Source organism: Oncorhynchus gorbuscha, unplaced genomic scaffold (assembly GCF_021184085.1).
Source record: "Oncorhynchus gorbuscha isolate QuinsamMale2020 ecotype Even-year unplaced genomic scaffold, OgorEven_v1.0 Un_scaffold_8534, whole genome shotgun sequence".
Taxonomy (NCBI): domain Eukaryota; kingdom Metazoa; phylum Chordata; class Actinopteri; order Salmoniformes; family Salmonidae; genus Oncorhynchus; species Oncorhynchus gorbuscha.
In genome coordinates this window covers 1-12768 of record NW_025751680.1, presented here as the reverse complement: position 1 = coordinate 12768, position 12768 = coordinate 1, and the positions used below count along the sequence as shown (strand labels likewise).

The window sequence follows — 12768 nt, the reverse complement described above, 5'->3', positions numbered from 1 at the left end:
GTCCTCTGGGTAGTAGTGGTGGTACAGTAGAGTCCTCTGGGTAGTAGTGGTGGTACAGTAGAGTCCTCTGGGTAGTAGTGGTGGTACAGTAGAGTCCTCTGGGTAGTAGTGGTGGTACAGTAGAGTCCTCTGGGTAGTAGTGGTGGTACAGTAGAGTCCTCTGGGTAGTAGTGGTGGTACAGTAGAGTCCTCTGGGTAGTAGTGGTGGTACAGTAGAGTCCTCTGGGTAGTAGTGGTGGTACAGTAGAGTCCTCTGGGTAGTAGTGGTGGTACAGTAGAGTCCTCTGGGTAGTAGTGGTGGTACAGTAGAGTCCTCTGGGTAGTAGTGGTGGTACAGTAGAGTCCTCTGGGTAGTAGTGGTGGTACAGTAGAGTCCTCTGGGTAGTAGTGGTGGTACAGTAGAGTCCTCTGGGCTCTTATCCTTCTGCACTCATTATTGTACACTGGTTACCCATGTCTATATCAAACACTGATTGACAGAAATAATAAACATCAGCAGACACTCAGGCCCCCGTTGCCTGGTTACCTGGTGCCTGGTTATAGAAGTTCTGATGGATATTATCGGTACTATTCATGTGAATCTGTATTTTAACAGGGCTTTCTATTGTTAGAAGAGATGCAGAGGAGGAGGGAGGTCTGGAGATGAGACCAACTCCGGTAATCACAGACCACAATAACCATTCATGGGGATGATAAAAAGCTTTGGTTGTATCCACTTTGATAGTTTATAGTGTTTACGTAAGAGAACATTGATCTTAAAGAGATACTCTTTCCCGACACTATTTAACCTGTAGTGTTGTCACGGAAACAGGAGGGGGCGCCAACTCGGACACAGACTGTTCAGACAGAATGAACAGAGTTCGAAATAGAGTGCAGTGGAGAAGCCACACCCTTGCTCCCAGTGTGGCAAGACCTTCATCACCGTGGGAAGCCTGAAGAGGCACACACAGACTCACAGCGGAGAGAAACCCCACCTGTGCTCCGTCTGCGGGAAATGTTTCTCACGCTCAGACGACATGAAGAGACACCTCACCATCCACACAGGTTATTGTGAACAAGTATTATTTTTCAGTATTTTGCAAAGACTATTACAAGATAGAATATAGCTGCAAGCAGCCATGGTGGTGCTCAAGCCTTATTGCACCACAGCGCGAGATGAGACCAACTTCAGTACACCAGACCATGCCTGCCATAACATCACAACTCAACATCCACCAGACCAGACCATGCCTGTCATAACATCACAACATCCACCAGACCATGCCTGTCAAACATCACAACATCCACCAGACCAGACCATGCCTGTCATAACATCATCCACCACCATGCCTGCTACCACAACTCACCAGACCAGACCACGCCTACCATAACATCACAACATCCACCAGACCAGACCATGCCTGCCATAACATCACAACTCAACATCCACCAGACCAGACCATGCCTGCCATAACATCACAACATCCACCAGACCAGACCATGCCTGCTATAACATCACAACATCCACCAGACCAGACCATGCCTGCCATAACATCACAACATCCACCAGACCAGACCATGCCTGCTATAACATCACAACATCCACCAGACCAGACCATGCCTGTCATAACATCACAACATCCACCAGACCAGACCATGCCTGTCATAACATCACAACATCCACCAGACCATGCCTGTCATAACATCACAACTCAACATCCACCAGACCAGACCATGCCTGTCATAACATCACAACATCCACCAGACCATGCCTGTCATAACATCACAACATCCACCAGACCAGACCATGCCTGTCATAACATCACAACATCCACCAGACCAGACCATGCCTGTCATAACATCACAACATCCACCAGACCAGACCATGCCTGTCATAACATCACAACATCCACCAGACCAGACCATGCCTGTCATAACATCACAACATCCACCAGACCAGACCATGCCTGTCATAACATCACAACATCCACCAGACCAGACCATGCCTGTCATAACATCACAACATCCACCAGACCAGACCATGCCTGTCATAACATCACAACATCCACCAGACCAGACCATGCCTGTCATAACATCACAACATCCACCAGACCAGACCATGCCTGCTATAACATCACAACTCAACATCCACCAGACCAGACCATGCCTGTCATAACATCACAACATCCACCAGACCAGACCATGCCTGCCATAACATCACAACTCAACATCCACCAGACCAGACCATGCCTGCCATAACATCACAACTCAACATCCACCAGACCAGACCATGCCTGTCATAACATCACAACATCCACCAGACCAGACCATGCCTGTCATAACATCACAACATCCACCAGACCAGACCATGCCTGCCATAACATCACAACATCCACCAGACCAGACCATGCCTGTCATAACATCACAACATCCACCAGACCAGACCATGCCTGTCATAACATCACAACATCCACCAGACCAGACCATGCCTGTCATAACATCACAACATCCACCAGACCAGACCATGCCTGTCATAACATCACAACATCCACCAGACCAGACCATGCCTGTCATAACATCACAACATCCACCAGACCAGACCATGCCTGTCATAACATCACAACATCCACCAGACCAGACCATGCCTGTCATAACATCACAACATCCACCAGACCAGACCATGCCTGTCATAACAACTCAACATCCACCAGACCAGACCATGCCTGTCATAACATTACAACTCAACATCCACCAGACCAGACCATGCCTGTCATAACATCACAACATCCACCAGACCAGACCATGCCTGTCATAACATCACAACATCCACCAGACCAGACCATGCCTGTCATAACATCACAACATCCACCAGACCAGACCATGCCTGCTATAACAACTCAACATCCACCAGACCAGACCATGCCTGCCATAACATCACAACTCATCCACCAGACCAGACCATGCCTGTCATAACATCACAACATCCACCAGACCAGACCATGCCTGCATAACATCACAACATCCACCAGACCATGCCTGTCATAACATCACAACATCCACCAGACCAGACCATGCCTGCCATAACATCACAACATCCACCAGACCATGCCTGTCATAACATCACAACATCCACCAGACCAGACCATGCCTGCCATAACATCACAACATCCACCAGACCAGACCATGCCTGTCATAACATCACAACATCCACCAGACCAGACCATGCCTATAACATCACAACATCCACAACATCCACCAGACCAGACCATGCCTGTCATAACATCACAACATCCACCAGACCAGACCATGCCTGTCATAACATCACAACATCCACCAGACCATGCCTGTCATAACATCATGACCATGCCTGCCATAACATCACAACATCCACCAGACCATGCCTGTCATAACATCACAACATCCACCAGACCAGACCATGCCTGTCATAACATCACAACATCCACCAGACCAGACCATGCCTGTCATAACATCACAACATCCACCAGACCATGCCTGTCATAACATCACAACATCCACCAGACCATGCCTGTCATAACATCACAACATCCACCAGACCAGACCATGCCTGTCATAACATCACAACATCCACCAGACCAGACCATGCCTGCCATAACATCACATCCACCAGACCAGACCATGCCTGCCATAACATCACAACATCCACCAGACCATGCCTGTCATAACATCACAACACAACATCCACCAGACCAGACCATGCCTGTCATAACATCACAACATCCACCAGACCAGACCATGCCTGTCATAACATCACAACATCCACCAGACCATGCCTGCCATAACATCACAACTCAACATCCACCAGACCAGACCATGCAGTCTGATGTTTCTGATGGATTTGGGACCATTCTTAGTGACGTCGACTACTTCTCTATGTAGAAGTGCTGTGAAGTGTAGAGGTCTTCTCATGTAAATGCTAAATAAATCCGTATCCACACAGGAGAGAGGGGTCAGTCACATTTTAAAAGTTGTATGTATTATTATCATAGTAAGAGAGAGGTAAGCATGTGCCACACATTTATTGAGGGGCTGAATCAAAAATATGTCTAGCAATGGGAAATATCACTTAACTGTGTTATTTTTAGATGACAAAATGTTGGAATCGATATACAGTGGGGCAAAAGTATTTAGTCAGCCACCAATTGTGCAAGTTCTCCAGCTTAAAAAGATGAGAGGCCTGTAATTTTCATCATAGGTTCACTTCAACTATGACAGACAAAATGAGAAGGAAAAAAATCCAGAAAATCACATTGTAGGATTTTTTAAAATGAATTTATTTGCAAATTATGGTGGAAAATAAGTATTTGGTCACCTACAAACAAGCAAGATTTCTGGCTTAGATGACAAAATGTTGGAATCGATATATATGGATGCTCTTGCTTGACTTTATCGGTACCTCTAACTCATCCCTAGGAGAGAGGGTGAGCCACGTCTGTCATCAGTGTGGGAAGACTTTCACCAGTCTGGGAGGGCTGAAGAAACACCAGATGACCCACACAGGTGTAGTGGCTCCTTCTTCCAGGTGTATAAAGGATGATGTCATGGGATGTTTGTTGATGATGAGGGCGCGGCAGCGTAGCCTAGTGGTTAGGGCGTTGGGCCAGTAACCCGAAATGGTTGCTGGATCGAATCCCCCGAGCTGACAAGGTCAAAATCTGTCGTTCTGCCTCTGAACAAGGTAGTTTAACCCACTGTTCCCCGGTAGGCCGTCATTGTAAATAAGAATGTGTTCTTAATTGACTTGCCAAATTAAATAAAAATACATGATGTTAATGATATGATGTAATGTATTATAACAGATTTTGATATTATAATTGCCTACAAATGTTATCAGTGTCTCAACTCTCTTTGGATTGGGCGTCAATGTGTTTTTTTAATCTGTTATTTGTGACATTGAAACGTTCTGTCTGTGTATCAGGAGAGAAGCCGTTCCAGTGTTCCGAGTGTGGGAAAGGTTTCACTGCGCAGGGTAACCTCAAGATCCACCAGCGCATCCACACAGGTCTGTTATATAATACATGGGCTGTTTTACCTCTCAGATTTATATCTCTCAGAAAGATACTCAACGTTTTGTACCGGCTTTTAAATGAAAATGTATTTATGATCATCTTGTCTCTGTCTTCCATATCATTGGTATTTATGCTCATCTTGTCTCTGTCTTCCATATCATTGGTATTTATGTTAATCTTGTCTCTGTCTTCCATATCATTGGTATGTGTTCTGTGTAGAGTTCTCATTCTCAGCCCGACGGTTTCAGGCTTGCCATGCTGTGCTATGGAAGTCTGCCCACCTTTTCAGCCCACTACGTTTCTCTCTCAGCCGCAGCAGCAGCCAGGATTCCAGTAGTGGCTGGGCCAGAGACATTTGTGGCCATGATGAAACATTTTGGAAAAAGTCAAGGGGTTGTGAATTCAGTCTGATGTACAGACAGCGATTTTTAAGTTGAATAAATTCTCATTGACTGATTATCAGACAAGACACAGGCCTTCGGTTGGGAGGAGGACAGGCTGCCACGCCAGAGAAGAGCAGAATCCACTTGTTAAGCTACATAACACGCTGGCAAAATGCTCTGATCACTTAATATATGAGCAAACTGGAATCCAATTACTCACTTAGCTAACATTTCCCCGGCCTAATTGTTATCCAATATCCAAACGAACATTCAGCGACTAAAATAAAAAATCTGCCATTTTAGTTAATTGATGTATCAAGACGAGTCACCCACACTCCTCTTAAAGCAATGTGGTGGCGCTGTCCCAATCAAGTCAGTGCTGAAATTATCATTTCGGTGACCACACACACACGACTATTGCTTTAAATTAGTATAACGGTTGGATATGACATTGGGAGTTTCAGTATAAGCAAGTATTTGATACATGCCTTCAATTGCATTAGCTTATTTTATTGCATTTTTTAATATTTTTACATGAAGTTGATTATAACTAAGCGCAGAGAGAAACTCCCCACTCTGCCGCCCACTTCTGCAACGTTGTTCTCAACCCCAGTTTGAATCAATATGAAGTTATTCTATTCACAGGGGAGAAACCGTACCAGTGTTCCCAGTGTCAGAAAAGCTTCTCCCGGCTGGCCCACTATAAAGACCACCAGCAGACTCACCGGGAGGAGAAACCGTACCACTGCAATGACTGTGGGAAAAGCTTCTCCTACTTCAAGGTTCGTTGTTGTTTTACGGTCTTAAAATTTATCTATTTACTCCTCGTCTGCTGTTTTGTTTTTATCTTTCTCACGGTTTATTGATTTTATGTATGGGAAGCACTTTGCACTGCATTTTGTTGTAAGTAATGATCTAAATAAAGTTGGTTTTGATTCAAGTCGCTCAAGTGCCACCAGATGATCCACAAAGGGGAGAACCTCCACCACTGCTCCGTATGTGGTAAAGGGTTTGCCATCCGTGGCAACCTGAAGACCCATCTGCAGACACACACCAAGGAGAAACCACACCAATGCTCAGAGTGCGGGAAACGGTTCTCCCGAGCCCACGACCTGAAGAAACACAAGCTGCTCCACACGGGGCAGAAGACCTACCACATTTGCCAGTGTGGCAAGGTGTGTGTCAATTAAAGTTACCATATGTAGCTTTGTGTACGAACCAAAAGTTTTCAGATAGAAATGCGAGTTATAGATTTGCCATTCTCTTTGAAGGCAAGTCTTATAAACTGTAGATGTTATATGTGCGATATTTCTCTGCTTCCCCTCTTTTTAATTTTTGTTTTTGTCTTTTTGTTTATCTGTCTCCAATCGAAGAGCTTCACGGAGCTAGGGAACCTGCGGACCCACCAGAGAACCCACACCGGAGAGAAACCATTCTGCTGTTCCTTCTGCGGCCGAACCTTCTTGCGTGCTGGAGACCTGAAGAGCCACCAGCGGACACACACCGGAGAGAAACCATTCATCTGCGCCATATGCGGGACCAGTTTTGCCCAATCTGGCAACCTGAAAGTGCATCAGATCACACACACTAAAGAGAGGCCGTACCCTTGTACTGTCTGTGATAAGGGGTTCACCACACCGGGGAGTCTGAAGCTACACATGAGGACACACACCGGGGAGCGGCCTTTCCTGTGTAGCGCATGTGGGAAAGGGTTCACGGCGTCAGGGCAGCTGAAGAGGCACCAAGAGTGTCACATGAGAGACACTGTCCAATCATCTCCTAGTGAAGACACTGGGGTGGCGGTGGCTTCAAAATAAAAGTCCTCTCTAAGCGGACTACGAAATAACAGTACTGGAAACGTGCCATTGTGTGTCTGAACTGTGATCACGATGGGAGGTTTTACTGCTTCATGATGTCCCTAATGGGACACCATTCCTTGTGGGCTCTGGTCAAATGAGACACCATTCACTATGGGCTCTGGTCAAATGAGACACCATTCACTGTGGGCTCTGGTCAAATGAGACACCATTCACTGTGGGCTCTGGTCAAATGAGACACCATTCACTGTGGGCTCTGGTCAAATGGGACACCATTCACTGTGGGCTCTGATCAAATGGGACACCATTCACTGTGGGCTCTGGTCAAAAGGACTGCACTCTAAAGGGAGTTGGGACACTATTCACTCTGGTCAAAAGGACTGCACTATAAAGGGAGTAGGGACACTATTCACTCTGGTCAAAAGGACTGCACTATAAAGGGAGTAGGGACACTATTCACTCTGGTCAAAAGGACTGTACTATAAAGGGAGTAGGGACACTATTCACTCTGGTCAAAAGGACTGCACTATAAAGGGAGTTGGGACACTATTCACTCTGGTCAAAAGGACTGCACTATAAAGGGAGTAGGGACACTATTCACTCTGGTCAAAAGGACTGTACTATAAAGGGAGTAGGGACACTATTCACTCTGGTCAAAAGGACTGCACTATAAAGGGAGTAGGGACACTATTCACTCTGGTCAAAAGGACTGCACTATAAAGGGAGTTGGGACACCATTCAGGACACTATTCCTCCCTTTTGCAGAACATCAGTGGTTTACTCTGAGCTCAAATATGAGCTTTTTAAAGTGTCAGAATGTGATGTTTGACAAGAAATTGTTATTGGAGTCCTGAATGACACCCAATTTAGTGCACTACGTTTGACCAGGGCCCATAGGGTTCTGGCTAAAAGTAGTGCACTATATAATTAGGGAATAGGGTGCCATTTGGGACCCTGGTCTTAATGGTAAAATGTCATCCATCCATTTAGAATGTACACGATCTGATATTGATCATATAACATGATTCCCAAATGGCACCCTATTCCCTATATAGTGCACTAATGTTGCTCAGAGCCTAAAGTAGTGCACTATATAGGGAATAGGGTGCCAGTAGGGACACAAAACAGTGTATAGTATACTACAGTGCTAATGAACATTCTCTGGTAAACACAGTTTACTGATTTTTTTTGTCTCTTTTATTATCTGAGTATTGATCTGATTTTAATAAATAAACTATTCTACTATGTTTCATCCTGTGAAAACTGTTTGAAATAAATTAAGTTCCCCTGTCGTCCTGTAGGTGGTGCTATTGAGTCACATTCACAATGCAGCCAGTGAAGTTTGTTTTTAGCCCATAGCGCTCTGTAGTGCACTGTATCGGGAATAGTGTGTCATTTGTTATGTAGCCTTAGTCCCTCCCTTTAGTTTCACACTAAAGTGTGTTTCCTACTGATAAGGAACTCTTCCTCAGAATAGACATGTATTATCCCCTACAAAAACAGGTGGTTTATAACGAAGAATGGACAAAATTAGTCATACCAAAGACTGTAAACAAAATGGGCTGTCGGGGAACTACATGTAATTGAACTACACTGAACAAAAAATATAAATGTAATAATTTCAAAGATTTTACTGAGTTACAGTTCATATAAGGAAATCAGTGAAGTGCCCAGGTGAAATTTAAAAGCGGCTGGGCCAGTGGTCTTGAGAGTTCTGGAGGGTCAACACCTTTTAGTTCGCATCCCGCTTTGATTTCTAGATAAACATTCCTGTGTCTGATCTTCCCAGTTTTGGTTTTGCTTCCTGTCTTTCCAGTTTGGGTTTTTATTTTGTTTGCCTCTTGGGAAAATTTAGTGGGTGTCTTTTACGTTCCAGTTGTTGTTGTTGCTAGTCAACTATCAGTGGACACCCCCGTGTCTTTCAGAGCCCCTCCTGTTTTGCTAGTCAACTATCAGTGGACACCCCCGTGTCTTTCAGAGCCCCTCCTGTTTTGCTAGTCAACTATCAGTGGACACCCCCGTGTCTTTCAGAGCCCCTCCTGTTTCGCTAGTCAACTATCAGTGGACACCCCCATGAGTGTCTTTCAGAGCCCCTCCTGTTTCGCTAGTCAACTATCAGTGGACACCCCCGTGAGTGTCTTTCAGAGCCCCTCCTGTTTCGCTAGTCAACTATCAGTGGACACCCCCGTGTCTTTCAGAGCCCCTCCTGTTTCGCTAGTCAACTATCAGTGGACACCCCTGTCTTTCAGAGCCCCTCCTGTTTCTTCAACTATCAGTGGACACCCCCATGTGTCTTTCAGAGCCCCTCCTGTTTCGCTAGTCAACTATCAGTGGACACCCCCATGTCTTTCAGAGCCCCTCCTGTTTCGCTAGTCAACTATCAGTGGACACCCCCATGAGTGTCTTTCAGAGCCCCTCCTGTTTCGCTAGTCAACTATCAGTGGACACCCCCGTGTCTTTCAGAGCCCCTCCTGTTTCGCTAGTCAACTATCAGTGGACACCCCCGTGTCTTTCAGAGCCCCTCCTGTTTCGCTAGTCAACTATCAGTGGACACCCCCGTGTCTTTCAGAGCCCCTCCTGTTTCGCTAGTCAACTATCAGTGGACACCCCTGTGTCTTTCAGAGCCCCTCCTGTTTTGCTAGTCAACTATCAGTGGACACCCCCATGTCTTTCAGAGCCCCTCCTGTTTCGCTAGTCAACTATCAGTGGACACCCCCATGAGTGTCTTTCAGAGCCCCTCCTGTTTCGCTAGTCAACTATCAGTGGACACCCCCATGAGTGTCTTTCAGAGCCCCTCCTGTTTCGCTAGTCAACTATCAGTGGACACCCCCGTGTCTTTCAGAGCCCCTCCTGTTTCGCTAGTCAACTATCAGTGGACACCCCCATGTGTCTTTCAGAGCCCCTCCTGTTTCGCTAGTCAACTATCAGTGGACACCCCCATGTGTCTTTCAGAGCCCCTCCTGTTTCGCTAGTCAACTATCAGTGGACACCCTCCCCTCCTGTTTCGCTAGTCAACTATCAGTGGACACCCCGTGTCTTTCAGAGCCCCTCCTGTTTCGCTAGTCAACTATCAGTGGACACCCCCGTGTCTTTCAGAGCCCCTCCTGTTTCGCTAGTCAACTATCAGTGGACACCCCCATGTGTCTTTCAGAGCCCCTCCTGTTTCGCTAGTCAACTATCAGTGGACACCCCGTGTCTTTCAGAGCCCCTCCTGTTTCGCTAGTCAACTATCAGTGGACACCCCCGTGTCTTTCAGAGCCCCTCCTGTTTCGCTAGTCAACTATCAGTGGACACCCCCGTGTCTTTCAGAGCCCCTCCTGTTTCGCTAGTCAACTATCAGTGGACACCCCCGTGTCTTTCAGAGCCCCTCCTGTTTCGTTTTGGTTCCACTTTATTTGGATAGTGCAGATCTGGTATCTATAGATCCTCTACAGTTGGTCATACTATCAACAGACAATCTGTTCATAAGCAACTGCTTGGTTAGAATAAGGGTTAAGGTAAGGGTAAGATCAGGGTCTGGATAAGGGTAAGGGTAAGGGTAAGATCAGGGTCTGGATAAGGGTAAGGGTAAGGGTAAGATCAGGGTTACGGTAAGGGTAAGATCAGGGTCTGGATAAGGGTAAGGGTAAGGGTAAGATCAGGGTCTATAAGGGTAAGGTCAGGGTCTGGTTCAGGGTCAGGATAAGGTAAGTTAAGTTTAGTAAGGGTTAAGGTAAGGGTAAGTTTAGGGTCAGGATAAGGGTTAAGGTAAGTGTAAGTTTAGGGTCTGGATAAGGGTAAGTTTAGGGTCAGGATAAGGGTTAAGGTAAGTGGTAAGTTTAGGGTCTGGATAGGGTTAAGGGGGTAAGGGGTTAAGGTAAGTTAAGTTTAGGTCAGGATAAGGGTTAAGGTAAGTGTAAGTTTAGGGTCAGGATAAGGGTTAAGGTAAGTGTAAGTTTAGGGTCAGGATAAGGGTTAAGGTAAGTGTAAGTTCAGGGTCAGGATAAGGGTTAAGGTAAGTGTAAGTTTAGGGTCTGGATAAGGGTAAGGGTAAGTTTAGGGTCAGGATAAGGGTTAAGGTAAGTGTAAGTTTAGGGTCTGGATAAGGGTAAGGGTAAGTTTAGGGTCAGGATAAGGGTAAGGGTAAGTTTAGGGTCAGGATAAGGGTAAGGGTAAGTTTAGGGTCAGGATAAGGGTAAGGGTAAGTTTAGGGTCAGGATAAGGGTAAGTTTAGGGTCAGGATAAGGGTAAGTTTAGGGTCAGGATAAGGGTTAAGGTAAGTGTAGGTTCAGGATAAGGGTTAAGGTAAGTGTAAGTTTAGGGTCAGGATAAGGGTAAGGGTAAGTTTAGGGTCAGGATAAGGGTTAAGGTAAGTGTAAGTTCAGGGTCAGGATAAGGGTTAAGGTAAGGGTAAGTTTAGGGTCTGGATAAGGGTAAGGGTAAGTTTAGGGTCAGGATAAGGGTTAAGGTAAGTGTAAGTTCAGGGTCAGGATAAGGGTTAAGGTAAGGGTAAGTTTAGGGTCAGGATAAGGGTTAAGGGTAAGTTTAGGGTCAGGATAAGGGTTATGGTAAGGGTAAGTTTAGGGTCAGGATAAGGGTTAAGGGTAAGTTTAGGGTCAGGATAAGGGTAAGTTTAGGGTCAGGATAAGGGTTAAGGTAAGGGTAAGTTTAGGGTCAGGATAAGGGTTATGGTAAGGGTAAGTTTAGGGTCAGGATAAGGGTAAGTTTAGGGTCAGGATAAGGGTTAAGGTAAGGGTAAGTTTAGGGTCAGGATAAGGGTAAGTTTAGGGTCAGGATAAGGGTTAAGGTAAGGGTAAGTTTAGGGTCAGGATAAGGGTAAGTTTAGGGTCAGGATAAGGGTAAGTTTAGGGTCAGGATAAGGGTAAGTTTAGGGTCAGGATAAGGGTAAGTTTAGGGTCAGGATAAGGGTTATGGTAATGGTAAGTTTAGGGTCAGGATAAGGGTAAGTTTAGGGTCTGGATAAGGGTAAGTTTAGGGTCAGGATAAGGGTAAGTTTAGGGTCAGGATAAGGGTAAGTTTAGGGTCAGGATAAGGGTTATGGTAATGGTAAGTTTAGGGTCAGGATAAGGGTAAGTTTAGGGTCTGGATAAGGGTAAGTTTAGGGTCAGGATAAGGGTAAGTTTAGGGTCAGGATAAGGGTTATGGTAATGGTAAGTTTAGGGTCAGGATAAGGGTTAAGGTTACGTTAGATCTAGTAGATAGTGGAAATGTTACTGATAGTCTGTAGAACATCTACAGATGGACTATCCAAATAAGGTGTTACCTTGGTTTTTGCCCGAACACTACACAGCTGATTACATTTATCAAAGTTTGATGAGTTGATTATTTAAAATCAGCTGTGTATGACTTGGACAAAATCTCAAATACACACCCCTTAGGGACCCCAGGGCAGAGTTTGCGAAAATCTGTCTCACTACAGAAACAGGAGACTATGAGCTGTTCCAGTTCACACAACCCAAGACTTGTGCTGCTGCTTACTCAGGGAGGGAGAGGTGGAAGGGGTAAGACGGGAGGGAGAGGTGGAAGGGGTAAGACGGGAGG

General features: G+C 45.7%; 1 protein-coding gene across 1 annotated transcript; it reads left to right on the top strand.

Annotated features, from left to right (window-relative positions):
• The first annotated feature begins 978 nt into the window (after positions 1-978).
• LOC124029977 (zinc finger protein 239-like) lies at positions 979-8477 on the top strand. Its single transcript, XM_046341502.1, has 6 exons — positions 979-1044; positions 4432-4518; positions 4937-5020; positions 6056-6192; positions 6352-6585; positions 6784-8477. Exons 1-6 carry the CDS (start codon positions 1017-1019, stop codon positions 7225-7227), a joined length of 1014 nt encoding a protein of 337 aa, XP_046197458.1. The 5' UTR covers positions 979-1016; the 3' UTR covers positions 7228-8477.
• The last annotated feature ends 4291 nt before the right edge of the window (positions 8478-12768 follow it).

Coding starts and splice junctions, on each gene's coding strand:
- LOC124029977 (XM_046341502.1), top strand. CDS start 1,017: ATGAAGAGACACCTCACCATCCACACAG. Junction 6,193..6,351: donor AAAGCTTCTCCTACTTCAAG/GTTCGTTGTTGT, acceptor TTTTGATTCAAG/TCGCTCAAGTGCCACCAGAT. Junction 6,586..6,783: donor ACATTTGCCAGTGTGGCAAG/GTGTGTGTCAAT, acceptor CTCCAATCGAAG/AGCTTCACGGAGCTAGGGAA.